Source organism: Solanum verrucosum, unplaced genomic scaffold, assembly GCF_900185275.1.
Source record: "Solanum verrucosum unplaced genomic scaffold, falcon-dt-bn FXZP01000238.1, whole genome shotgun sequence".
Taxonomy (NCBI): Eukaryota; Viridiplantae; Streptophyta; class Magnoliopsida; order Solanales; family Solanaceae; genus Solanum; species Solanum verrucosum.
Genome location: NW_026020630.1, coordinates 1,021,542 through 1,049,340, shown reverse-complemented (window position 1 = coordinate 1,049,340; position 27,799 = coordinate 1,021,542). Strand labels below are relative to the sequence as shown.

Genomic DNA, 27,799 nt, shown 5'->3' with positions numbered 1-27,799 from the left:
GGATTCGAGAAAGTAGTTAATTCTATTAGATTAACAGTAAGACAATTATAACTACTGATTTCTGTTAGATTAGTGAATAGTGGTAGATTTCAATCACTCAACTTGTAATCAATCAACTCATTGTACAATTATGAAAATACAAAATTGTTCTCTCTTCTTAAACTCTCTTATTCTCTCTTAATTTTTATACAAATACAATGTATAATTTGTGTTTGTATAAAGAGAAAGAGAGATTTGATATACAAATACAAATGTTTTAACTCGATTCAATTGTATATGAATTCAAATTTTATGCAGATATACAAACACAATCATTGATACATATATATATAGGTTACATATATATAATTATCTAACCGATATACATATACAATTCACCTCTATCCACTCTCTGTCCTCTCTTGCTCGCCTCTCTCACCTCTCTCCTAATATTGCTCGCCTCTCTCACCTCTCTCACCTCTCTCCTAATCTTGCTCGCCACTCTCACCTCTCTCCTAGTCTTGCTCGCCACTCTAGCCTAACACAAAGAACATATACATATACAAACACAATTTTCATAGACAAAGACGCCCGATTTATATAAATCGCCATGATTTATACAAATCAGATGCTCCATATCAAATATAATTGGGAAAAAGGACAAATATACCCTAAAACTATCGTGAATGGTATGCAAATATCTTCCGTCATATTTTTGGGACATTGGTGCCCCTGTCATCCAAAAACTAGAGCATATATGCTCTTCACTCTAATGGAAGACTAAATATATGGACACGTGACACAATCTTATCCGTCGATCCGATATTTAATAGATGTCGAATCTGTGGATAAGATTATGACATGTGTATGCCCGTTAGTATAAAGGGTATATATGCTCTAGTTTTTAGACGGCAGGGGCACCAATGTCCCAAAAATATGATGGAGGGTATCTGCATACCATTTACAATAGTTCGGGGGTATATTTGTTCTTTTTCCCAACATAATTTGGCTATGGAGTGCAAATAGCAAAATTGTAGCTATAGTTTGTTAATATGATTTTTGCTATTCTTAAAATTTACTTATTATATTTTAAGTGACTTGACCGTATAAAAATTCTTTTACATTACTTAAATTATTGTGATTAATTATGTTAAAGCAATTCTTAGATTCTTATAATCCATTGTCGTTGGGTTATCTTTAGCTATTAACATTTAATCTTTATTTGACATATAATTAGTGGTAGAACTAAATGATTGTTTATCCATATTTATAGCATTTTCCTCCCTTATCTTAACCAGTAATTCCTCTTTAATTAGCAATGTTTCACTTGTGAACTAATCAATTGTTATCTTCAATTTATAATTAGTTACGTATTATATAGGGTGTCCCAGAAACACTGGGACATTCTCAGATTCTATCCTTAATTATCTTATTATCCATGTTAATTTATAATTAATCATATATCTTCTTTTAATCTCCAACATCTGCTACACAAGTACAAAGAGCCAACATTAATCCTGGTATTTATTCATATCATTATTTTCTGCAAATGAATTATGATTACAATAATACTCTTTATTTTAAATACGCAAATTTTCGAGGAATGTTCTTCTGGGAATGTTGTCAAAAATATGAAATTTTCGATGAAAATGTCTCTGAGGAGCCAATTTTTTGATGGATTTCATCGAGAATTCACTTATGTATTATATAAATATTCAAAAGTTACTGGTATTTTAAAAGATATATTGATTCCAAAAATAGGAATTGTTGTTGGTATTTTCAAAAATGAGTTTTTTTTTTTTTTGGCATTACGGAAACACGCAAATTTTCGAGGGTATTCTTATGGGAATATTGTCAGAAATATGAAATTTTTTCTGGAAATTCTGTCGAAAATATCTCCAACAAGTCAATTTTTTTTATGGATTTTGTTGGGAATTCACGTGTAACTTTTTTGTTATTTGTTTATTTAGTATGACAATATTCAATAGTTATTGGTATTTTAAAAGATATATTGATTTTAAAAAATAGGAATTGTTGTTGGTATTTTCAAATATGAGAAAATAAAGATCATACAAAAACAACAACAAAAGTTAATTTTTTTTGTCGGAACTGACTTTTTTATGTTATATTTTACTCTTTTATAACAATTTTTTTAAATCTATAACAATAACATTCATCTTTGAGTTGGGATGAGATAACACAGAGTTTGAATTATAAATTTTATCCTGAATTTAGCTATATCTTTCGCTAAATAAAGTATAAATTTAATTTCAAACGTAATTATGAATTTGCACCAAATGACCAATCCCCATGCCCCATTTATATCTTTTCCTAATTCATTAAAAAAGCACATCGATGCACTACAATAAAAATAACATTTAGCGACAATAAATATACACATTATTAAAGACTATTAAAATATTATCGATATTTATTAATTGTCATTAGATGAATTGATTTATTATATACTCCATTCCGCTTCTACATGTAACTAGTCATGTTACATGCTAAACAAATTTCTTCTTTTCTTTCTTTTGCAAAAATAGCCGGTTATAAAAATTGAGATTAACGAAATACACCTTCCGTTTAATATTAGTTGTCCACTATACTAAAAATAGTTGTCCAATTTAGAAAATAAAGAGATAATTTACCATTTGCGTCTATTTTACCCTTGCTATTAAATACTTTTTATCATCTAACACATTTTTCAAAGCATTAAATTTAATAAAGTCAAAGGATAATATAGTAATATTAACCCCTATTATTTATTATTTCTTAAGGAGTGTGTTAAGTCAACAGTGTACAAATTACCTACTATAACAATCCTTTTATTCTTCTATAAATACATGCATAAACTCCTCATGCTAATCAAATTCCCCCTTAAAAAATTTTTAATTTTTTTTTCTTTGCAGAAATAGCCACTTGTAATGGGTTCTCCAAAGTCTTTACATGGAGTGAACTTTGCACCACCACGTAGCTTTGGGACAGTTCTTAAAGCAAATCTCAAAGAAACACTATTTCCAGATGATCCATTTTATGAATTCAAGAATGAAAAATTATCAAAAAGAATTTTAAAGGGAATTCAATATTTTGTACCAATTTGTCAATGGTTACCAAAATACAATTTTGGGCTATTTAAGTTTGATCTTCTTGCTGGAATTACAATTGCTAGTCTTGCAATCCCACAAGGAATAAGCTATGCAAAACTTGCTGAACTTCCTCCAATTATCGGACTCTGTAAGTTACATTTACTGACAGTATATTCTCGTTCATGTTTATTAATTATTACTACTCCCTCCTTACAAAAAAAATGGTCTTAGTTACTATTTAAACGGTCAAAAGCATATATATTTTTTTAAGATTTTGTAATATTTTGAATTGTTGACTAGTTTGACTTATATTAGTACTTTTTATATTTATTCTAAATATGTATATTTATTTTAAACAGATTGAAGATTCTATGTCTGAATTCACACGAAATATAATATTAGTTAATTTGACCCTCAACAATCTTTTTTGAATGGAGGGAGTAATATTTTGTACATTATTTGTGTAACTTAAACTTTTTATAGCACATTACGTACTACTTATTATCGATTACTCATCAATTTTATTAGATAGAGGTATATATGAATTGAAGAAGAAAAATAAATAGTTTTTCATCCAGTAGAGATTGATCGAGAAGTTAAAGTTTATGGGGTACCTACATTGATTTAACATTATTATATTATACAATAATAATTTTGGTTCACGGTAAAATATTTATAGATTTTTAATACAAATTATTGATTAATTGGTTACTTAATTTATATAAATGATATTTTTTGCAGATTCAAGTTTTGTTCCCCCTCTAGTTTATGCTATTTTTGGGAGTTCAAAACATCTTGCTGTTGGAACAGTGGCAACTTGTTCATTGATTATGGCTGAATCAATTCAACAAAAAGTTAAGCCTGAAGACAATATGCAATTGTATGTTGGTTTGTTCTACACAGCCACCCTTATATCTGGTTTGCTACAAACAGCTTTGGGGGTATTCAGGTAATTATACACACCAAACTAGTCGTTTAACTTTTATATACTGACAAATAGAAAAAAAAAGAAGGCAAATTGCAGAAATCATATACTTTTAAAGTAAAATTACAATTTATCCCTTAAAAGTTTATAATTACAGAAATCCCTCATTTTCGCGCATCAAATTAGTGTATCAGCGCTTATATTATTGTATCTCGCGCATCAAATTAATGTATCAACGCTTATATTATTGTATCTCGCGCATGTATCATCACTTATATAGCTCTGATACATTAATTTGATGCGCGAGATACAATAATATAAGCATTGATACATTAATCTGATGCGCGAGATACAATAATATAAGCGCTAATACACTAATCTGATGCGCGAAAATGAGGAATTTTGGAGATTTGTAAAATTTATAGGGGATAATGGTAATAAGTAAACTAAAAGGTGGGATTTTTGTAATTTTTCCAAAAAAAAATTGTATATTAAAATTATGTTGATTGGACTCTTCGAATATGTGAATGATTGCGTGTTGAATCAACCAAAAATAATAGAGAAAATGGTCAAATGCCCCCTAACTTATATTCGCATTTCCAACTACACACTTCAATTTTACGGTTGTCCTATTATCCATCCTTAACAAGAGGTCTTTAGCCTTTAGTAGAGATCATAAATCTTGATAGGGAACATATACTCCTCTAATGAGCCTTTTGGGGCGTGAATTCAAATTATTTGAAATCTCAAAACGAGTATCAAACATCGAATGGAATAATTATTTACATCTATCATCTAATTAGTTTTTTTTTTTTTCTTTGGTGTGTGTGTGTGATGTAGGCTTGGATTTTTGGTTGATTTTCTATCACATTCAACAATTACTGGATTTATGGGAGGGACAGCACTAGTTATTTGCCTACAACAATTGAAGGGCATGCTTGGCTTGAAGCATTTCACTAGCCATACTGATGTTGTTCATGTTTTACGTGCTGTTTTTGAAAACAGAAAAGAGGTTAGTTAATTTTACAGAGTAAAAAATAGTTTGGTGCACAAAATATTCTACGTTCACGTAGGGTTCGAGGAATAACCGCACTTCAAGGTGTGTGATTAGAAAGTCCACCCTAATACAAACATTAGTGTTTGCTTTTATGGTTCGTGTCCATAAACTATATGTCACACAAAGACAAATTTCATAGAGTATTTAACTAAATTAATTCTATGTAGGATCGAAATTTTGGTCCGTTATTTCTTTTTGTGTTCGACTGTTTAGTAAATGACTCTCTTTTTACTTGCCTTGTAATTTATGGACCTTTTAGGTCATGACGGTCTAAAGATTTCTTTTGAGCAAATTAAAAATCTTACGAAAAAAAGTTTAGATCACGTTATAAAATATTTTAGACGTTAAAAGACAGTCTAATATTTTATCGATTACAAAGACTATATTTGCATAACTTTCTAAATAAGAATAAATAAATTTAAATGATGACCTGAAAGAGGATATTTGCGTAAATCAGACCATGTTCAATATATAAGGAAAAACAAAACTAAAAATGTATTAAGCCAAATTTCACACACAAAAAAATTCTATTTTTTTTGTTACCAATGTGATTTATTTATTTTAATTTTTTTTGCTTTGATACTGACTTGATTTTTTTTTCTATTTTCTATTTATATATAAACAGTGGACATGGCAGTGTGCAGTTGTTGGAGTAATCTTCCTTACTTTCTTACAATTATCTAGATATGTGGTAAGTTTTTTTATACGATATTTTAATTTATATATACTGGCAATATAAAAAATAATTTTAAATTAACCAAAAAAAATAATATTTTTTTTGCAGAGAAAGAAGAAACCAAATCTATTTTGGGTATCAGCCATTGCTCCAATAATTGTTGTTGTAGTTGGCTGCCTTTTTGCTTATTTATTCAATGCTGAAAAACATGGCATAGCTATTGTAAGTTAAATTGCCCTCTTTTTTTAAAAAATAAAAATAAAATTCATTTTGGATATTTTTATTAAATATGATCGCGAAAAATAATCATATGAGAAATTGTCTGATGAAGAGTTCCCTAGCTAGACGATTTTTCATGTGAAATAACTTATAAAATAATAGCATGACATATTGACATGAGTCATTTCGAGTTTAAAATTTAGAACTTCTTTACCATATGTTATCTTATATTTGATTTTTATTTTTTATTTTTTTTTAAACTCAATGCAGGTGGGAAAATTGAGTAAAGGAATTAATCCACCCTCTCTTAATCTTATAAATTTTAGTCCAGAATATATATCTGTTGTTTTAAAAGCTGGGATCGTTACAGCTATGGTTTCACTAGCAGTAAGTACATTTTAATTATTCTCGTTTTTTATTCTTCAATTAATTTATATCGTATTTACTTGTTGTTTTTTTGCTTTGTTATCATATTATTTTGTTGTTGTTATAGTTATTTATGCACTTTTGATTTTCTCTTTCCAAATTGCTCTATCGAAAACAACATTAGTATGCATATACGTTATACACTATCCTTCCTAGATTTTACGTGTGAGAATATTACATCGAGTATGTTGTTGATGTTATTCAATTATTATTTTTGTTTTTTGCAATGGGATATTTTATAGGAAGGAATAGCTATTGGGAGGAGTTTCTCTATGATGGATAATGAACAAATTGATGGCAACAAAGAGATGGTAGCCATTGGACTCATGAATATTGTTGGCTCTTTAACTTCTTGCTACTTAAGTACAGGTAATTAGTTTCTTTGTTATAAATCAAATATTAAATTTTGAACTTATCTATTCAAATTTTTCATTTGGAACTCATATAATTTAAATCTTGGATCTGTCTCTCTCGACAAATAAATCATACTTCCTACTAAGAAGCGAGTGAGAGTTATAAGCATCTCACAGAGGTTGAATCAGAATTTTTAATTTATGAAATCTGGATCACATCTTTTTGTTTACTAACTTCTCGATAGATCATTTATACATATTAAAATAAATATTTCAACACTAATACAAGGTTTAAGCCAAAGTTATTGTGTTCTACTGAACCAAAACTATCACTTACGACTAACATATATGTCCCTAGTTAGTAAATAGTTTCTTTAACTTTTATACACTGATAGTATACCGTAAACATCTACTAATGATTTCTTTTATTTTTTATTAGGGCCATTTTCAAAAACAGCAGTGAACCACAATGCTGGATGCAGGAGCCAAATGTCAAATGTAGTTATGTCATTGTGCATGTTGCTAACTTTATTGTTTTTGGCTCCACTTTTTGGCTACACACCACTTGTTGCCTTGGCTGCTATCATCATGTCAGCAATGCTTGGGTTAATTGACTATGAGAAGGCATATCATCTCTACAAGACTGACAAATTTGATTTCTTGATTTGTATGGCTGCTTTCTTTGGTGTTGCCTTCATTAGCATGGACATGGGACTCATGATGTCGGTACGTAAGCAAAAAAATATTACAGTTATTCAGAATTTTGTTCAAACCCCAGTCGTGAAACTACATTAAGTATCTTCTTCTTATTGTTATTACTTGGGATCTGATTGATACAACAAAAGTCATTTTCTAGTGATTGACCGTAAGAAAAACACTTTTCATCGAATGTTTCTATAGTTCCACTTGTGAAATTTAAAACTTTACGATAATGGCTCAGTTGGATTTATTTTTCTTACAATTATCTTTAACTCTTAACTTTATATTATTTGCTACAACTAACAGTTACACATTCTTCAAAACACCATTTAGTTCTTTTTCTCGTCCATCAAACTATTTTTTAGGAATATATATATTTCATGAAAATGACTTTTATCATACTAAACATGATAAAAACTTACGCGTACTCGATATATGATTATTTTTTTTGTAGGTTGGACTTGCCTTGGTAAGGGCACTTCTATATGTTGCTAGGCCACCTACTTGCAAACTTGGAACCATTACGAATACTGCATTTCGTGATGTAGAACAATATCCTGGTTCTAAACAAACTCCAGGAATGTTGATTTTGAAGCTTGGTTCTCCAATTTACTTCCCTAATAGCAATTATGTTAGAGAAAGGTAAGAAATCTTAACGTCGTTTGTCTGGATATTATTTTGTTGTTGTAGTGAAAATTGCTATACACAACTTATAGGCATCTTAACTTGGCATCAACTGAAAACTAAACCTTCCGTCTTTGATGATGCAGATCTAGACATCTAAGTTCGTTTTCATCGTGTCTATTAAATACTCCAACTTATAAAATAATCGTCTAGACACCTCTAAAATTTATGTATCACGTCAGCGGTTACTACTAAAAGTCATTATTTTCCCATTGAAGTTTCCCACCGGAAAATGTTCAGTGGTTATTCCCACACATATATATACACATATATATGGTAGCTAGATATGCATCCCTAAAGTTGATGTGTTTACTTGTCAGTTAAGGTCTGCAAGTTGGAGTGTCTCTATATATATTATTTCGATAATATAATATGAAAAAAATTTGACCATTATAATAAAATATTATTATAGCATATGAACATTATAGAGAGATCCGACTTAAAACATCTTTATGAATTTCCAAAGTTTAATTATTTTTCTAATGGTAAGATGTTATTTTTGATGGATATATTGAGCAGGATTCTGAGATGGGTTAGAGATGAGCAATCTCTTGAAAATTCCAAAAGAAATGAGATTGAATACTTGATACTTGATTTTGGAGGTATGATTTATGAGCTTAAAATTATTTATTTGAGTTATGACTACTTAACAAATAAAAGGTATAGTTATTTAAAAGAGAAATTTAATAAAAGGTCTTTCAAAATTTTATTTTATTTATTTATTTTTCAATATGTTACTAAATCAAAGAAAATTTTAATGACAATATTGTAGGTGTTACATCAATTGACATAACTGGTGTTGAAACTTTATTTGAAACTCGTAGATCACTAGCAGCAAAATCCATCAAGGTATGTATAATTATATACACTTTCTCATTATTATTTACTCCCTCGTTTTACGTTTGCTTCTCGAGAGTCAAATTACATTTATTTTTACCAAGATTTTGAAAAAGTATTTTTTAACATGAAAGGGATTATAACTTACAGTATTTTCGTATAATTTTCAAACATCAATTAAACAACTGACTACCTCATGTAGCAAAACGTAACAAGTAAAAGTTCTGAAAGGAGATTATATATTGTTGGAAATTCACAACTTTCTAATATGCTTTTTTTTGTTTGTTTGTGTAGATTATATTGGTTAATCCAAGATTAGGGGTGATGGAAAAATTAATTGTGACAAGATTTATTGATGTGATTGGGAAAGAATCAGTGTTTTTAACAATTGAAGAAGCAATTGAAAGTTGCAGATTTTCACTAAATTCTTCAAGCCAGACAAAAAGAGAAGATGTGGAAATTGCTTAGTCTACAAAGAAATTCATTATGTAATATTTTATTTACAATAGGAGGGAAAAAAATAGTTTTAATTTCTGCCAATTGAACTTTTTTTTTTTTGTTTTAATGTTTTTCTACCTTTCTTCCGTTTGTTTGTTAGAATAGATTTTGTAACTTTGATTTTCAATAGTTTTATTATCTTGTTCTTTTCTTTTCTTTTTTGGTATAAATAAACTTCTTGATAGAGTTTATAAGCTATATGACTGAAGTCTATGAGAAGAATAACTATAATTTTTAGCACGTCTTTTCATATTAGCCAAAAAAAAATTTATTATTTATGTTTGTGACCTTTATTCAATAGAAAATCAGCACATTAGTTTGTCTTTCTATATAATAATATATACATATGATAGTGGCTTTGTTTACTTTCGATTAAAAAAAAAAAAACTACCCCAAATTATTATTTTTCAAGTTTTTATTGCATAAAAGATAATTAAAAAAAATGAGAGAATAGAAAGTGTGTACATTTTAAATTTCTCATATTCCAGGTTCACAATAGTTTTTCTTATGTTTCAATTAGTGCTAAAGCTATGTTTCTAATACAATATATTTTACTAATTACTTTTTGGTTGTTATAAATAATAAATACATAGATAGATATTTGCATTAGGTTATTATTGTAAAGAGATAATTTCACAATATTCAAAAGTTATTTTTTGATGGATTTCGTCGGGAATTCACGTTTAATTTTTTTGTTATTTTCTTATCTAGAATGACAATATTCAAAAGTTATTGGTATTTTAAAAGATATATTGATTCTGAAAATAGGAATTGTTGTTAGTATTTTCAAACATGAGATCAGAATAAATATCATACAAAAACAACAACTAGAGTTAAAAAAATAATAGTAATCGGAACTGACTTTTTATGTTACATTTTATCGTTTTGTAACGGTTTAAAAAAAATTATAACAATTTTCATCTTTGAGGTGAGATAAAATAACACAAAATTTGAAGTATAAATTTATCCTGGATTTAGCTATATATCTTCAACTAAATAAAGTACAAATTTAATTTCCAAAGTAATTCTGAATTATCTCACCTTATTTTATGCATCAAATGACCGAACCCCCTATATTTATATATATCTTTGCCTTATTCATGAAAAAAGCACATCGATGTACTATAACAAAAAAATAACGTTTAGCGATAATAATATGAATTGTGTATATTAATATGAGAATCTTAATAATTAGTTATATGATGCAAAACGTTAAACCTTAAACCTTAATTAAAGATGAAAGTTTTATATATGAATTATCTGAATCTTAATTAGTTATATGATGCAAAACCTTAAACCTTAATTAAAGATGAATTTTGTAGTTTATTTCTGCTTTTTTCTCTCTTTCTTTGTGGTGTTGAATTAAATTTTAGGGTAAAATGATTTTACATAGATGCGTATATTTATGTGCTTTTACAAAGTCTAGATTAGTTTCATTTTTTGTAGCATTATATTTTTGACCTTAGATCAAAAAAGTAATAGATTCAGATGAATCGATACACTATATAAGACATTCCACTTCCACATATAACTTGTCACATTAATTATTACATACTAATTAATTAACAACTTTCTTACATATAATCATGAGTTCTCCAAAGTCTTTACATGGAGTGAACTATGCACCACCACGTAGCTTTAAGACAGTTCTTAAAGCAAATCTCAAAGAAACACTATTTCCAGATGATCCATTTTATGAATTCAAGAATGAAAAATTATCAAAAAGAATTTTAAAGGGAATTCAATATTTTGTACCAATTTGTCAATGGTTACCAAAATACAAGTTTGGGTTATTTATGTATGATCTTCTTGCTGGAATTACAATTGCTAGTCTTGCAATCCCACAAGGAATAAGTTATGCAAAACTTGCTGAACTTCCTCCCATTATCGGACTCTGTAAGTTACATACACTGACAACATATTTTTAAAAAGATTTTGAACTGTTAACTATTGTAACTTATATTACTTTTTATGTTTATTCTAAATATGTAAAATTTTATTTTTTAAAAAAATTAAAGATTCTATGTCTAAATTCACACTGAATATTAGTTAATTTGACCTCGTATTTTGGATCAAGACAATCTTTTTTTCGGACGGAGGGAGTAATACTTTGTACATTAAACTTTTTATAGCACATTATGCGAGGGGCGTAGCTATAATTAGTCAATAAGTGATCTGATTGTGTAAATATTTTTAAATGAGTAACATGACTAACTTGTTATGACAAATTATTAATTTTTTTGCAGATTCAAGTTTTGTTCCCCCTCTAATTTATGCTATTTTTGGGAGTTCAAAACATCTTGCTGTTGGAACAGTAGCAACTTGTTCATTGATTATTGCTGAAGCAGTTCAACATAAAGTTAAGCCTGAAGACAATATGGAATTGTATGTTGGTTTGTTTTACACAGCTGCCCTTATATCTGGTTTGCTACAAACAGCTTTGGGGGTACTAAGGTAATTATACATACCAATCGTTTAACTTTTATATACTGACAGTTAAAAAAAATATTGTATTTTCAAAAAATCTTCTAATATGTCAATGATTTCATGTTGAATCAACCAAAAATAATACATTTTATTTTTGAAGGATTCGACATGAAAAGCAACAATTTATTTGAAGAGTCTGAGCAATATAATTTTTTGATCACTTAAAATGTTACCCCTATAATGAGTATTTTGGGGTGAGAATTTGAAATATCAAAATGAGTATTGAACATCGAATGAATTAATTTATTTTGTGTGTGTGTGATGTAGGCTTGGATTTTTGGTGGATTTTCTATCACATTCAACAATTACTGGATTTATGGGAGGGACAGCATTAATTATTTGCTTACAACAATTGAAAGGCATGCTTGGCTTAAAGCATTTCACTAGTCGTACTGATGTTTATCATGTTTTACGTGCTGTTATTGAAAATAGAAAAGAGGTTAGTTAATTTTAATTAATTTGATAAAGTGATCATTTTATAGTTTGGTGCACAAAGTATTTACGTTCATATAGAATTCAAGGAACGACTGCACTTCAAGGGGTGTGATTAGACAGTACCCTAATGCAAACATAAATGGTTATTTTTATGGTTCGAGCTCGTGACCTATATATCACACAAAGATACTAACTTGATATTTTTTTTCGTTCTATTTATATATAAAAAAAAAAAAAAAATCAGTGGACATGGCAGTGTGCAGTTGTTGGAGTAATCTTCCTTGCTTTCCTACAATTATCTAGATATGTGGTAAGTTATTTTTATACAATATTTTAATTTATATACATTGACAGTGTAAATTTTTTTATTTAAATTAACTTTTTTTTTTTAATTTGCAGAGAAAGAAGAAACCAAATCTATTTTGGGTTTCAGCCATTTCTCCAATACTTGTTGTTGTAGTTGGCTGCCTTTTTGCATATTTTTTCAATGCTGAGAAACATGGCATAGCTATTGTAAGTTAAATTGCCCTCTTTTTTCTTTTTTTTATAATTTTATTTTGGATATTTTTATTAAATATGATCAAATTCGTGAAAATAATCTTATGAGAAAGTGTCAAATGAAGAGTTCCCTAGTTAGACCATTTTTCATGTGGAATGAATTATAAAATAATTTGTCAGCTTACACTATTTTGACCTATTCTAACTCGAGTTTGATGAGTCATTTCAAGTTAAAAACTTATATCTTTTTTACCATATGTTTTCTTATATTTGATTTTTAAAAAATAATTTCTTTTTTTTTAACTCAATGCAGGTGGGAAAATTAAATAAAGGAATTAATCCATCCTCCATTCATCTTATAAATTTTAGTCCAGAATATCTACCTGCTGTTGTAAAAGCTGGGATCATTACAGCTATGATTGCAATAGCAGTAAGTACATTTTAATTACTCTCGTAGTTTTTATTCTTCGATTAATTCTGTTATTTCTTGTGCTTCGTTATCATATTATTTTATCATTGTTACTGTTATTTATGCACTTTTTATTTTCTCTTTCCAAATTGCTCAATCGAAAACAACATTAGTATGCATATATATACACTATCCTCTCTAGATTTTACGTGTGAGAATATCACATCGAGTATATTGTTGATGTTATTCAAATTTTTTTTGTAATATTTATAGGAAGGGATAGCTATTGGGAGGAGTTTTGCTATCATGGATAATGAACAAATTGATGGTAACAAAGAGATGGTAGCCATTGGACTCATGAATATTGTTGGCTCTTTAACTTCTTGCTACTTAAGTACAGGTAATTTCTTTTAACTTTTATACACTGACAGTATAACGTAAACATGTACTAATGATTTTTTTCATATTTTTTTATTAGGGCCATTTTCAAAAACAGCAGTGAACTACAATGCTGGATGCAAGAGCCAAATGTCAAATGTAGTTATGTCATTGTGCATGTTGCTAACTTTATTATTTTTGGCACCACTTTTTGGCTACACACCACTTGTTGCTTTGGCTGCTATCATTATGTCAGCTATGATTGGGTTAATGGACTATGAAAAAGCTGTTCACCTTTACAAGACTGACAAATTTGATTTCTTGATTTGTATGGTTGCTTTCTTTGGTGTTGCCTTCATTAGCATGGACATGGGACTCATCCTCTCGGTACGTAATCAAAAAATATTATTATTTGGAATTTGATTCAGATCCTAGTCGTGAAATTACACTAAGTATCTTGTGTGGAATCTGATTGATATGACGAAAGTCATTTTCATCATAAATAACCATTTTTAGTCCGTCTAATTGAAAAATAGTCATTGTCGTGACTTGTGACCTTCTATCATACTATACTAAACATGGTAAAAACTTACGCGTACTCAATATTTTTTATTTTTTGTAGGTTGGACTTGCCTTGATAAGGGCACTTCTATATGTTGCTAGGCCACCAACATGCAAACTTGGAACTATAACAAATACAGCATTTCGTGACATAGAACAATATCCTGGTTCTAATGAAACTCCAGGAATGTTGATTTTGAAACTTGGTTCTCCAATTTACTTCCCAAATAGCAATTATGTAAGAGAAAGGTAAAGAAATCTCTCTGTAATAACGTCATTTGTCTGGATATTGTTTTGTTGTTGTAGTGAAAATTGCTATATATTGAACTAATGGTAAGATGTTATTTTTGATGAATATATTGAACAGGATTCTAAGATGGGTTAGAGATGAGCAATCTCTTGAAAATTCTCAAAGAAATGAGATTGAATACTTGTTACTTGATTTTGGAGGTATGATTTATGCCCTTAAAATTCACAAATAAAAACGCAAGGACGACTCAATAAAATTAGTTATTTAAAAGAAAAATTTAATAAAAGGTCTTCCAAAATTAATTTATTTGCTTTTCAATATGTTACTAAAGCAAAGAAAATTTCAATGACAATATTGTAGGTGTTACATCAATTGACATTACTGGTGTTGAAACTTTAAAAGAACTTCGTAGATGCTTAGCAGCAAAATCCATCAAGGTATGTATAATTATATACACTTTTCTCATTATTTACTTCCTCTTTTCACGTTCGCTTCTCGAGAGTCAAACTACAAATTAAACTTTCACCAAGATTTTTAAGTATTTTTTTCATCATATAATACGAAAAGGATTACTAACTTATAGTATTTCTCGTATAATTAAATTTTAACAGATTGACTCTCATAAAGCGAAACGTAACAGGTGTATATATAGTGTTTGAGATTCACTAACTTTCTAATATACTTCTTTTTTGTGTGTAGATTATATTGATTAATCCAAGATTAGGGGTGATGGAAAAATTAATTGCAACAAAATTTATTGATTTGCTTGGGAAAGAATCAGTGTTTTTAACAATTGAAGAAGCAATTGAAAATTGCAGTTTTTCACTAAATTCTTCAAGTCAGGCAAAAAGAGAAGATTTGGAAATTGCTTAGTCTACAAAGAAATTCATTATTTAGGAGTAGTATTTTATTTACAATAATAGGAAAAGAAATAGTTTTAATTTCTTTTTTAGTGTTTTTCTACCTTTCTTCCATTTGTTTGTTAGAATAAATTTTGTAGCTTTGATTTTTAATAGATTTATTGTCTTCTTCTTTTTAGTATAAATAAACTTCATTTTTTTCAGCATGTCTTTTTCATATTAGCTAAAAAGAAAATTATGTTTGTGGCCTTTATTCGCTAGAAAATCAACACTCTAATTTAATAATGATTCTAAGAGGGTGATATTGTATGTCGATGTTCTTTTATAAGCTTGACAACAAGTAAATGGTTTGTCTTCACTTTTAGGACCCGTTTGACTCCAAGAATACTTGGGAAAAACTTGGGAAGTGCTGTTTGGTCATATACAAAAAAAAGTATCCCTAAATTTCCAAATACTAGACTAAAGAAAAAGTTATTTGGGCCAAGTTCAAATATTTGGGAATTTTAAAAAATTCAAAAATTACCCCAAGATTTTATATTTTATAAAAAATACTCATTATTTATTAATTTCATTTGTTAGTACCTCCTCCGAAAAAGTTTGAGTTCTAATTTGAGTGATAAAATTGAGAAAAAAGAACAATTTGTTTGAATAGGTTATAATTATAACCGAATCAATGGCAAGTATGAATATGTGATTAATGTATTGCTCTTGCATATATTGTTATTTTTTTTGTTGTTGATTGTTATCAATTATGTTATAAGATTATTTTAAAACTCAACATATTTTCTTTTTTTTTCCCATTAAAATTACTAATATAGAATTTTTATTTATAACCAAAATTTTAAGAACTAATTATATAGTCATCCTTTCATTTACACCATTTAAGTGACCCGCCTCACTTAACCCGACCCACTAAAAATATAATATTGACCCTTTTATTTTACTCTTATTCTCCTAAACTATTCTTTTTGTCTCCCTATTCTTTCACGCCTTCCATTTCCGTCAAATGACCCGGCCTCCCCTAGCTCTTCCACCGTCCGGGCTCCCGTTCCTCCCTAAGGTATGCTCCCCTGGCGCAAAGTGTTCTTCTTTTCTTTTTTTAATTTCTCAATTTCAGCCTCTTCTTCCCGCATATCAATAATATCAACCTCTCTGTTTTTTTTTGTTTTTTTTTTTTAAGTTTTCATAACCTCTTTGTTCTCCATCAAAATCATATTATTGTCTTCCCAACTTTAAAAACAATCAAAAAAAATAAATACAACAATCTCTTAGTTTACAATTCCAACGTAAATTTCTATGTGCCAGACTCTTAATCTGCATAACTACGGCTCTCAAAAGCCAAGCGACTTACCGTGAAAAGAGTTGATAATTAAGTGAACATCAAATATATTAACTCACTTAATTTGAAACCTTATTTGGTACTCTAATAAATCAATAAATATCATTTGAAAATAATACAAAGTAAACATCAATTTAGGACAAGAAGTAAAGTTATAGAACTTATTCAAACTCTGAATTTGAATTCATATACAAATAGAATTGCGATAATAAGTCTATATACAAATTTTGCGTACGCTTCTGTTAATATTAATATTGGAGAGTGATAATAAAGCCAATAGTGTTTATTAATATTAAAATGAAATGATATCCACAACAATAAAACATGGCATTGCAATTTTCCTATTCCATGAATTCCAGAGTGACAAATTCAGTTGTGAATAGAAGAGAGTGCGTCTATTCGTGACAATATAGGTGACGGGATGGATAAGATTCCTCCTATTTCGAGTTAGATCTTTCAAAATGCAAAAAAAAATCATTGTAGGGGGCATTTTCCCCTTCAATAGGCGTTAACCAGTGCTAATTTAAATTAGTTGGAACACCAAATAAAATTTTCAACACAATTTTACTAATACAACAACATTTTTAAATCTTATTTGACTGTTATAGAAAGAAAAAAAATCCAACCCCAAATTACTATTTTTCAACTTTTTATGTACATTTTTAATTTCTCAGATTCCTGGTTCACAATAGTCTTTTTATGTTTCAAGTGCTAAAGTTATGTTTATAACAAAATATAATTCAGTTGACTAATTGCTTTTTGGTTGTTATAAATAATAAATACATAGATGGATATTTGCATAAGGTTATTATTATAAAGAGATAATTTCACAAAGAAACTACTGTTAATAATGACAGCTGTTTACTGTTATAAGAAGAAGAAAAAAGTTTATAACAAAGTAGAAACTAAAATTTGTGATAACAAGCATCTCTAGTGTAATCTCAAAAGCAACGTCTGAGGAGAATGGTGTGTACGCAGCCTTACCCTTAAATGTATTTATACAGAGAGAGAGAGAGAGGGAGAGAAGTAATTGGTGTGCTATGTCTGCTTAGATGATGGACACTTCAAAAATATCACTCGGTTTAGATCTTCCAAAAGCTATGCATTTTTTTGAAGATCCAACACGAGTGCAACTAACATTTTTTTGGAAGTTCTAAGTAACATAGCTGGTGAGGCATGAAATGAGAGTATCAACAATGGAATTACCTCTTCTTTCAAGCTTGTTATGGATTCTTGGTATGAACTACAACTATACAAAGTGAAATTCATGTGGTAAAAACAGCAGTAGCAGTAGCAGTAGCAGCAGCAGAAGAAGTAACAGTCAGTTGGGATATACTCTCCTGGCTCCCCATGCAACAAGCTAGCCGCAATGATCTCTGTTTCGACCATAAGAAGGTGGTTTCTGCATCACCTTAGGATTGTTGGAGGGGTTCCTCTTCTACAGAAGGTAGATCTCTGTTCTTGGCGTCAATTTCAGATTTACAGAGGGGGCAAGTCGCATTAATCTTCAGCCATTTATCTACACATTGTGTATGGAAGAAATGCGAGCAAGGCAATTCCCTCAGTTGGTCATTGTCCTCATATTTTGTTAAGCAAATACAACATACCTGTTTAGGTTTAACGCATAAGAGCCGGTTAAGTAGATGAGACTAAACAACTGATTAATTGTGCAAATTCAAGATAACTATTCTCAAACAAAAGTCGAACAGACTCTACAAACTCCTTCCAAAAGTGCAAATTCACCTAAATAACAGCTCCGCAAAATGTATGTAATATGTAACAAACTAATACCAGACCTTGGGAAGGTCGCATAAATCCGAGTTAATCAAAGATCCAGTAAATACAATTAGATATATCCTCTTTGATTGTTTTGATATGTGTGAATAACTAACAATGATCAATACGTGGTCCAATATCTAAAACCTATTTCATGTATATTAGTATTAGGTTTGTCACCTGTGTAGAAACATGAATGCCAAGAAGTAATAACTGAAATCTGATACTATCTCAATGATAAGTTTAAGGTCACATGCTATTTCCTAAGCTATAAAGACTAACTTCTTCAGAAAAAATGCATTATCTCTTCTAGTATTTTGAAAACTTCCATACGCGTTACATATTTCCTGGTCTACTGAATGCCTGACTGGTAACATTGGCAAATCAGATCATTCATTCTCCTCCTTTCCCTTTGCACTTTGGATAGTTTTTACTAAGCATAATATGTGTGAATATTTTTTTCTCACCAGGCCAATAATGCTGTTTTCCATGTATCCCTGTTTTTTGGCAAGTAAAACAAACTTCTACAAAACCAGATCAAGTAAAACAACAAAAAATCCAGTGTAATTTTACAAGTGAGGGATGGGGAGAGTGGTGTCTACATAGACCTTACTCCTACCTTGGAATGTAGGCTGTTTCTGAAAGACTCTCGCCTCAAATAAAGTAATTTAAAGCAAATAATGAAGAACAGAACAGTAGAAATAGCAAATAATATGATAACGGAAGCAAAAGAAAACAACATATGATAATAAAAATCGAATAACAAGATAATAAGGGAGTGATAATAAAGCAAAGGAGACAAAAAAGTAATAATAAAAAACATGTATTTATTGCTCGGCCTTGAAGGAGAAAAAACTACAAAACATGGGGTATTAAGAAAAAAAAAATGACCACAAAAAAGAAACTACATGAAATACTTTATATGTTGATTTTCAACATCAAACGCAATTAGTACTTAAAACAGTCATTTATTGACTCCTTGATAGTGCTAATCCTAAGGGGAAATAGCAGTCATGGAAAATGGGAACGCAGCCGGTTTGCATATAATGGATTGATTAAAATAGCACACATACAAATATTTTAGCTTAGGTAAGATGCAAATAACATCAAATCAAGAAGCAAAAACTACTTTCTGTGAGACTGTTTCCCAGAAACTCAATTTCCAACTCCCAAAGGCTATGAATGGAAAGATGAACTTACCGCATCTTCGCCTGATATGGCACGTTCCTTCTCTGTGCCTGCGGCTACACAACCACCTTCCTCCTCTCCTAGATTTTTACTTTCATTACTGCCAGTTCCATCTGTCTTGACCCTGTACTTGAGTGTGGGAAGAGCGTTGATGGACTCTTCTGTGGCTCCTCTCACTCCATGCATATTCTCACGCACACCAAGGATTGAAATGATACAAGGCAGGCAGCAGCATATCATCGCACACAAGATGAAAGGCATAGCATATCCAATGCAACTAATGGTAAGAAAAGCTATACATAATCTGCAAAGTATGTGGATCTTATGTTAGTTTTGGTGATACCGGTGTAGCAAAGGAAGAACAAATAAATAAAAAGGAAACAATTGTACCTGTACAGATTGGGAGCCTCAGAAGAAGACGAGTGGCCCCCAAAGATCCAAACATTGCCAACAACAAACCACACAGCAAAGAAGCAATCCAAGGCCATCTTGAAATGATCTACCAGTGAACCAAGTCTGGGAAAAAGGAAGCATCAATGCACGGTGAATAATACTATCAATGATATAAGACAGATTCCAAGATCATGGTACTGAAGCGTAGGGGTGGTAAAATTAGTCCATGAAAATATGACCCACCCAGTTATTACTCAGCCCATCTCGACTTCCCAAGTTCAGTCCATCTAAAGAATGGGCTGATATGGGCCACGTATGCAGGCTAAATTGACCCATGAGATACCTTGTCAAAATATTTAAATTAATTTTCTTTCCTTGATATGTTATAGAGCTAAGATAAAGAAAAAGATTTACTGTATTAGTTTGTTCAGTATTAAACAAATTTTAAGAAAATAAAAAAATAAAATTATAACTTGGTAAGAGTTGGGTGAGTTGGATTACGAACTCATTATTTAGCACTTCTTCGACCCAACCCCCATCTCAGCCCAAGTACCTTAGGGTTGGTCAATGACCCATTTATCAATTCAGCCATTTAGACTCGTCCATATTCAGCCCAAACCGCTCACTTGCCAACCCTATTGAGGAGATACTAACTACATTTCCATGAGAATATCCACATGGCTGTGAAAGGATTTGGAAGACAGAAAAACTGAAGTATTCTTGGATACACTTTTTATGACATAATTAAAGGAATTGGAGAAAGGCTAAAAACCTTCAAATAAAAAATGCTAAAATTTCAAGTTACTCATGAAGCAATTGTACCTAGAAAGTCATCTGGTCAAAAGTCGTTCAAGCTAGCTAATATTCTTAGGGCAACAACTGACTCCATCCTGAATTACTAAACATGCTTAGTTGCCTTTTGGATTAATTGTGCCCAACAAAAAAAAAGATAAAAGAAGAGAACACATGGAAGAGAGTAATGTGCAGATATTACCTTGCATTGCTTTGCCTAGTCCAAATATCTGTAGGTGTGTTCCTTCCATCTTCCTCATCCGAGGACCGAGTTAATGAGATAGTAATATAAGAATTTGGCTCTGCAGTGGAATTGACTTGGGGTGAATCTTGACGCAGTTGAGTTGGTCTCTGACCGATGGTTTGGTAACGGAGAAGATAACGCCAGTACAGTAAAGGAAGGCTTGCTGCACATCCAGTTGCATAACCCACAATCCAAGCAAATAATGGAGTTTCTGGGTTTTCCTCTTTTGACAAGGATAAAACAACAACGGCTGCAACAATCTGTCCTAGGGTGAATATTAGCTCAATGGAAAGCCACAACAGAGTATTAAATGGGCTCCAACGACGATCAGAACCTTCAGCTCTCCTAGCGGTAGAAGGGCTATGAGAATCTGATTCATTGGACAAAGAAGAGACGGAATGTCGATTTGGTGGTCTATTTTCATGGTTGGGTATATCCAATTCACGAGGAGAATCATTATCAGATGAACCTGATGATGAGGGGCCACTTCCTTGTTCTACATCAATAACATGTTCATTCCTCTCACGACTTTCTGCTTGCTCCATGAGCAAAGGAAATCTGTCAGTTGGGTTCTCTTGAGTAAGTTCTTCCAAGGTAACAGCCATTCAACCATAAATCTCAAGGACAATATTGCTACTGGTTCATCTACCACCTTATCCTCACAAGCAAAGCTTACCTGGTGATTTTATTTTTAAGAAAGAAAGAATAAAGGCTGGGTAAGAAATGAGAAAGCTTACTCCTTTAATGAGGAAGGATCATTTGCAGAAAATAGTATAGTTGAATTGTTGTAATAATATACGTTAAAAAGTCGGGAAAGTTTACACACATGCATAAACATAACAAGTGGGAGGAGTTGTATTCAAGAGCATACCAGTTGCCCACAAATTAGCATGTACCTTTTAATTCATCAATAACTTTATTGATGCTGCATTTTGTCACATGTGTAAAATATGTTGTATAGTGTCCACATCAGAATAATGTACCATTTGTAATGTATAGAGTACCTATGATGACTGCTAAGTGTAGGACATAAAACATGCCTTCCTTTTTCCCAAGTCTTCTTTTTTCTTTCAATAGGGTCTATAAGAATCAGCCTCCTTACCTTCAAGGTAGGAATAAGGTCTGCGTACACTCTACCCTCCCCAAGCCCCACTTTGTAGGATTACACTTAGTATATTGTTGTTTCTTTGAAAAATTATTTCCTCCAAATTCTTCTCTAACATCTCACATATTACAAGGACAACATGAGATGAATCACTCCATTGGATTTGAAGGTCAAGCTTCTCAACAAAGAAGGCATCTAATGATTCTAGCATACTTAGAAGGTTGGTTGGCAGGTGAAACAAACTTATTGCGACTTAAATTAATATTGCCTTTTCTTTGCCCAGAGAAAAAAAATTCACCTTCCTATGAGCATCAAGAGTTAATTTTGAAATAACCATGTGATGCTTATTGAAATGTAGTTGTTTGCATTCTTAGATACATAAAATCAGCTAATTAGCAAAAGCACCATTTTATGAGGGCATGTGCATGGCTTATTTCTCTATAAATATAGGTTGGGCGAGATCACCGTGTGTAATACACATCTATCTCAAGGTATTGTGGTCTTGTTCGGGAGAATCTTGTGAATGGATGACCGAGAGGTAAAATTGAGTAGCAAGATGTAGCACCAAAGTCGAATATCATCTTTTGAACTCTTATGAATCAAGCTACTCCAAGAATTGAAATCAGAAACCTAAAATCAGATGATTCTCATTTATGAAAACTAAGTTGCACTTTGTAACAACAACAACATAACCAGTGTAGTCCCACAACGTGGGGTTTGGGGAGGGTAGAGTGTACGCAAACCTTACCTCTACCTCAAAGGTGAGGTAAAGTGGCTGTTTCGATAGGCCCTCAAGCTCAAGACAAAAACAGTCTAGAAAAAGACATAATGAAAGTACAACAGATAATAGATAATAACAAAAATAACAGATAGTACCAGAACAGTACTACAATTGAACTACACGAAACAATAGATAGTAATAAAAATCAAAGAACATGAAACTACAAGAATAGTCTTACGACAACTAGTAAGGGTAACAAGACAAAGTACTCCTACCTAATAACCTTCTACCCTAATTCATGTTCTCCACACCTTCCTATCTAAGGTCATGTCCTCGGTAAACTGCAACCATGTCAAGTCATGTCTAATCACTTCTTCCCAATACTTCTTCGATCTACTTCTACCTCTCCTGAATCCATCCATAGCCAACTCATACTTCCCAAAAAAGACACTTCCAGAATTCATTGTCACTGAATACGCAATGTCATTATCAACTCGCAAACATGTTTACCACACTTGTCCGTCTTCAAACTAGTTACACATGCAACAAGCTCGCTACATGCCTACATCCAACATACATGCATCAAATTGAGGAGAGTGTTGAGTTCAGTCACATCTGTAGATAGATTATATATTGGTAATGGTATTCCACATCGTAAAAGATTGTAGTTTTATTATCTAGAAGACTAGAACAAAGTTCACAAATGTAAGACATAATACTTATACATTTTGTCCAATTTCCTCACATCACACACTTGGTATATTTTCAAACATATGGACTCACACCAAACACACGAGGCTCCAGATCCCAAGAAAGAAATCTTCTAAAATATTAACATGACTTACAAATATATATATATATATATATATATATATATGATTAATGCCTAATGATACTGCGTCTGTCTAAGAAGGAGGGGCAACTCTATTCTCCTAGGCTTGCTCAATCTTCCTTTTCTGATTGAAAGTAGCAAGAACTAAATTCTTGGAGAAAAAATCATTTTCTGCTTTCCGTCTCTGAATACTGACCAACATAAACTTCACAGACTACATATACCAGCAACCAATCGAGCTCCTCAATCCCTAATCCAATCAAACCATGATCCATTCACATCCTTTAAGATAAGGACAAGAAATTGCATGAGGCACACAAGCTATGGAACTTAAACCACTTTTTTATAAGGAAAAAATCTGGACCATTTCTTGATTTGCCTACGTCATCCTTGCACAAGGGCCATGCTAATCTTCTCCTCATCGTTCCAATTTTATCAGATGTCCCCATAGGGACACCTGACCACTTTATGTTTTAACAAATAAACTATTAAATACTACAAGTCAGTCGGTCAGTGACCCTTAAGCAAAGGATTTTCCCTTGAGAAAAGAGAGTGAACCAGTACACGACTGAAATTACGCAACAAGTCCAGGAATACTCTGACCCATTTTTATTTTTTGTGAATAAGAGCAGTAACGGAATTAATACAGAATAAGGTAAGATCAAAACACGCACAAAAAAAAAGCAAGTATTATGATCACCCCTGTGGGCTATGTCAGAAATTTTGGGCCATTTTTTTATAAGGTAAGTCACTATGACTGAAATTTCAAGCCTTGAATTGTTAAATTATTTATTTTGAAGATCTACTAAGGGAAAGATTTTTTCTTGAGAAAATCTTAACAGTTACATCCAATAGTTACATCCAATCACAGACTAGAAAGTTATCCCTCTTTTATGGAGATTTACTGATATGAACCTAAATAGAGCAGAATGGACATGGATGATTAGTACAACCCGATTAGGGATTGAAATGATATCATGCTACACTTAATTGCTATCAGAACTAAGAACAATAAAAATTTGGCATTCATCCAATAAATGAAATGGAAAAACAGCGGTTTCGAAACTATGGCACCCTGAGTAGAAAAAATACGACTCAATCACAATAAGCGGGATTCAAATAAAAAATTCAAGAGTGGGGGTTTTACCCTGTGCGCACCCAACGGGTAGCGGCTGCGGGTTTCCCTCGTCATTAAAAAAAATTATTAACACGAATTTTTTCTAACGATATCCAAATTAGAAGAACTCCACAACAACAACGTCTCGATCCCAAACTAGTTAAGCATCTCCATATAAATCCTCTGTATCCATTCAACTCCATTTGGGTACATTTAACAACACTATTAACGAAATATTCTGAGCCCCAATATAGCTTCACAAATCAAATTTCAGCTCAAAATTCAACATAAACGCTCTAACAAGCAAATTCAACCTTGAAGCACTATTCTCTTCTAGATAAATCCTCAAACTTACACATTAATCCATTCATAAAGGTAAATCTTAAAACTAATATCTAAGTTGGAATAACACTACAATCCCAAACTAGTTAAGTGTCTCCATATGAATCCTCTATATCCATTCAACTCTATTTGGGTACATTTATCAACTCTATGCCGAAATATCCAAACCCCCAATATAGCTTCGCAAATCAAATTTCAGCTCAATATTCAACATGAACGACCTAACAAGCAAATTCAGCCTCGAAGCACCATCCTCTTCTAGATAAATCCTCAAATTCACCCATCCATTCATAAAAGTTAAATCTTGAAGCCAATGTCTAAATAAGAAAATCTCAACAACCCCAAACTAGTTAAGCAATCTCCATATGAATTCGCTATATATATTCAAATCTATTTGTGCACATTTAACAACTCTATTGCCGAAATATCCAAACCCCCCAATATACCTTCACAAATCAAATTTCAGCTCAAAATTCAACGTAAATGCTCTAACAATCAAATTCAGCCTCAAAATGCCATCTTTTCTAGATAAATCCTCAAATTTACCAGTTAATCCATTCATATAAGTTAAATCTTGAAACCAATATCTAATTTAAAAGAATCCCACAACAAGAACAACGTCTTGATCCCAAACTAGCTAATCAATCTCTATATAACTCCTCTTATATCCTTTCAACTCTATTTGTGCACATTTAACTACTCTATTGCCGAAATATCCAAACCCCCAACATACCTTCACAAATCAAATTTCAGCTCAAAATGCCATCTTTTCTAGATAAATTCTCAAATTTACCCATTAATTCATTCATAAAAGTTAAATCTAGAAACCAATATCTAAATTAGACGAACCCCACAACAGCAACAACATCTTGATCCCAAACTAGTTAAATAATCTCTATAGAAATCATCTTATATCCATTCAACTCTATTTATGCACATTTAACATTTCTTTCTATCTCCAAGAAATCCAACCCCCCCCCCCCCAATCTACCTTCATGAAGCAAAATTCAGCTCAAAATTCAACATAAACGCTCTACAATCAAATTCTCCACGAAACCCACTACATAAATTCTAAAATCAACCCATTAATCCATTCAAAAAGGTTTAATTTTGAAGGAAAAAAAATCAATATAGGTATCGATAAATCGAAACAATATTAAAAAAAATGAATTAAAAAAATCGTAAAATTTACCAGCGATTATATTTGATGATCGATAAAGTTCGTCAGTATGAAGATTTCTCTGAAATTAGGGCTTCGATTTTTAACTTTTTTATGCGAAAAAGGGCAAAATTTTGTCAGCACCCATAATTGCTCCACCGACTCCTCCTATTAATTCTTTGTATTTGTATGGGATTATTATTTTATATTATATGTAATTATCTTTTTAGAAAATGACATTTTGACATAACTATCCATCAAAATAATAACATGGAAATGTATATTCTTTATTTTCCTAGTTTTACTTGTTCAGTATTGATTTGGAATACACAAAAAAATTAGTAATGATAATTTTATTATATATATTAATAATAAATATAATGTTTTGAAATTTATCAAAAAAAATGATTATAATTAATAATAAGGATAAATTAGAAGTTATGTGATCAATTATCTCTTAATTTTTTTAATTTGTTAAATAAATGTGTACATTTGTGTTTATAAAGGATGAGTGAATTTTTTTCTTTTTTAAAAAATATTTTATCATGCTTCTCTTAAGTATTTTATGTTCAAATTGTTTTGTTATGTTTATTTTTAAGTTGAGTGGCTGAATTGGAAATAGTCTCTTTACTTCTCAAGATAGGAATAAGATTTTTGTGCACCCAATTTTCTTTATACTCCATTGTAAAATACATTGAGTATATTATTATATAGTTTTATATATTTAACTAGAGGATATAATTGTTTTTTCTTTGAGAAGCCAAATATATATATATATATATATATATATATACCACTTATCCTTTCTTTTTTTCTATTCAGTTTTCTTCTAGTATTTTGTTTTTCTAATTCTTTTCCTTTTTATTTTTTTATTTACTTATTTAACAGGTTATACTTAGGAAGTATTTGAGCATATACTTAATTTGGTGCCCACACAATGTACTAGGAACACACAATGCATCTGTTTTGTATTTTTTTATTTATAAGCAAAGAAGATCCAGAGAAAAGGCTCAATTCACAACCATTAAAAAAAATTGAACCTTTAAATTTGAAAATCAGATTTTATAAAATCGTTATTTATTTGAATTAAATGTTGTTGCAAACGATTGTGAATATTCGTAATCGTTAGAATTTATATGTCAATTTTGAGGTTGCTTGAAAAGATTAGAGCTGATTTTGATTGAAATATTATATTGAAACTCGAGGATCAAGAAGAAAAATAATTCATCTCGCACACATCATTTCAACTTTGAGATAGCATATCTAAAGTTTTTTGAGCTGGCTAAACTTTAAATTAAAACCTTTATAAATTATGACTATTTCTATAAATAGGAATTCTAAAAACACACTTGGGCCCTAATACAACTTTCAAAGCCCATTGATATTTATTATCCATCAAATTAGCCCAAAAGCTCATCTGGGCTGGGCTTCATTATCAAGTTAGGGCCTTGTCCAGCTCTATTCATTATGG

At 30.8% G+C, this 27,799-nt stretch overlaps 3 protein-coding genes and 1 non-coding gene across 7 annotated transcripts; 2 read left to right on the top strand and 2 right to left on the bottom strand.

Moving 5' to 3' along the window:
• Positions 1 to 1,321: 1,321 nt before the first annotated feature.
• On the top strand, positions 1,322 to 9,424 carry LOC125811451 (probable sulfate transporter 3.5). The gene is made up of 13 exons (XM_049490944.1): positions 1,322 to 1,499; positions 2,892 to 3,216; positions 3,810 to 4,017; positions 4,834 to 5,005; positions 5,676 to 5,741; positions 5,835 to 5,948; positions 6,216 to 6,332; positions 6,614 to 6,740; positions 7,164 to 7,450; positions 7,878 to 8,065; positions 8,627 to 8,709; positions 8,880 to 8,956; positions 9,239 to 9,424. Exons 2-13 carry the CDS (start codon positions 2,907 to 2,909, stop codon positions 9,410 to 9,412), a joined length of 1,923 nt encoding a protein of 640 aa, XP_049346901.1. The 5' UTR covers positions 1,322 to 1,499; positions 2,892 to 2,906; the 3' UTR covers positions 9,413 to 9,424.
• A 1,604-nt stretch (positions 9,425 to 11,028) lies between these two features.
• On the top strand, positions 11,029 to 15,342 carry LOC125811473 (probable sulfate transporter 3.5). The gene is made up of 12 exons (XM_049490972.1): positions 11,029 to 11,338; positions 11,689 to 11,896; positions 12,197 to 12,368; positions 12,609 to 12,674; positions 12,764 to 12,877; positions 13,176 to 13,292; positions 13,545 to 13,671; positions 13,750 to 14,036; positions 14,272 to 14,459; positions 14,578 to 14,660; positions 14,821 to 14,897; positions 15,160 to 15,342. The coding sequence occupies exons 1-12, from the start codon at positions 11,029 to 11,031 to the stop codon at positions 15,331 to 15,333; spliced, it is 1,923 nt and encodes a 640-aa protein (XP_049346929.1). The 3' UTR covers positions 15,334 to 15,342.
• A 2,111-nt stretch (positions 15,343 to 17,453) lies between these two features.
• Positions 17,454 to 26,503, bottom strand: LOC125811461 (E3 ubiquitin-protein ligase At1g63170-like). 4 transcript variants are annotated; one of them, XM_049490957.1, is made up of 6 exons: positions 26,362 to 26,503; positions 23,162 to 23,312; positions 21,011 to 21,728; positions 20,014 to 20,139; positions 19,636 to 19,927; positions 17,454 to 18,266 (listed from the first exon to the last, which is right to left on the bottom strand). In XM_049490957.1, exons 3-6 carry the CDS (start codon positions 21,655 to 21,657, stop codon positions 18,072 to 18,074), a joined length of 1,260 nt encoding a protein of 419 aa, XP_049346914.1. In that variant the 5' UTR covers positions 21,658 to 21,728; positions 23,162 to 23,312; positions 26,362 to 26,503; the 3' UTR covers positions 17,454 to 18,071. The 4 variants fall into 4 exon arrangements, with proteins under 4 accessions (XP_049346914.1, XP_049346915.1, XP_049346913.1 ...); XM_049490958.1 differs by having other exon boundaries at positions 23,154 to 23,286; XM_049490956.1 differs by having other exon boundaries at positions 23,162 to 23,286.
• Positions 24,063 to 24,165, bottom strand: LOC125811984 (U6 spliceosomal RNA). Its single transcript, XR_007441936.1, has one exon. It is a non-coding gene; the product is annotated as a U6 spliceosomal RNA (small nuclear RNA).
• Positions 26,504 to 27,799: the final 1,296 nt, after the last annotated feature.

Coding starts and splice junctions, on each gene's coding strand:
- LOC125811461 (XM_049490957.1), bottom strand. CDS start 21,657: ATGGCTGTTACCTTGGAAGAACTTACTCAAGAGAACCCAACTGACAGA. Junction 19,928..20,013: donor GAGGCTCCCAATCTGTACAG/GTACAATTGTTT, acceptor CATACTTTGCAG/ATTATGTATAGCTTTTCTTA. Junction 18,267..19,635: donor CCATATCAGGCGAAGATGCG/GTAAGTTCATCT, acceptor AAACCTAAACAG/GTATGTTGTATTTGCTTAAC.
- LOC125811473 (XM_049490972.1), top strand. CDS start 11,029: ATGAGTTCTCCAAAGTCTTTACATGGAGTGAACTATGCACCACCACGT. Junction 14,460..14,577: donor AGCAATTATGTAAGAGAAAG/GTAAAGAAATCT, acceptor TATATTGAACAG/GATTCTAAGATGGGTTAGAG. Junction 14,661..14,820: donor CTTGTTACTTGATTTTGGAG/GTATGATTTATG, acceptor ACAATATTGTAG/GTGTTACATCAATTGACATT.
- LOC125811451 (XM_049490944.1), top strand. CDS start 2,907: ATGGGTTCTCCAAAGTCTTTACATGGAGTGAACTTTGCACCACCACGT. Junction 3,217..3,809: donor TCCTCCAATTATCGGACTCT/GTAAGTTACATT, acceptor TATTTTTTGCAG/ATTCAAGTTTTGTTCCCCCT. Junction 5,949..6,215: donor AAAAACATGGCATAGCTATT/GTAAGTTAAATT, acceptor AACTCAATGCAG/GTGGGAAAATTGAGTAAAGG.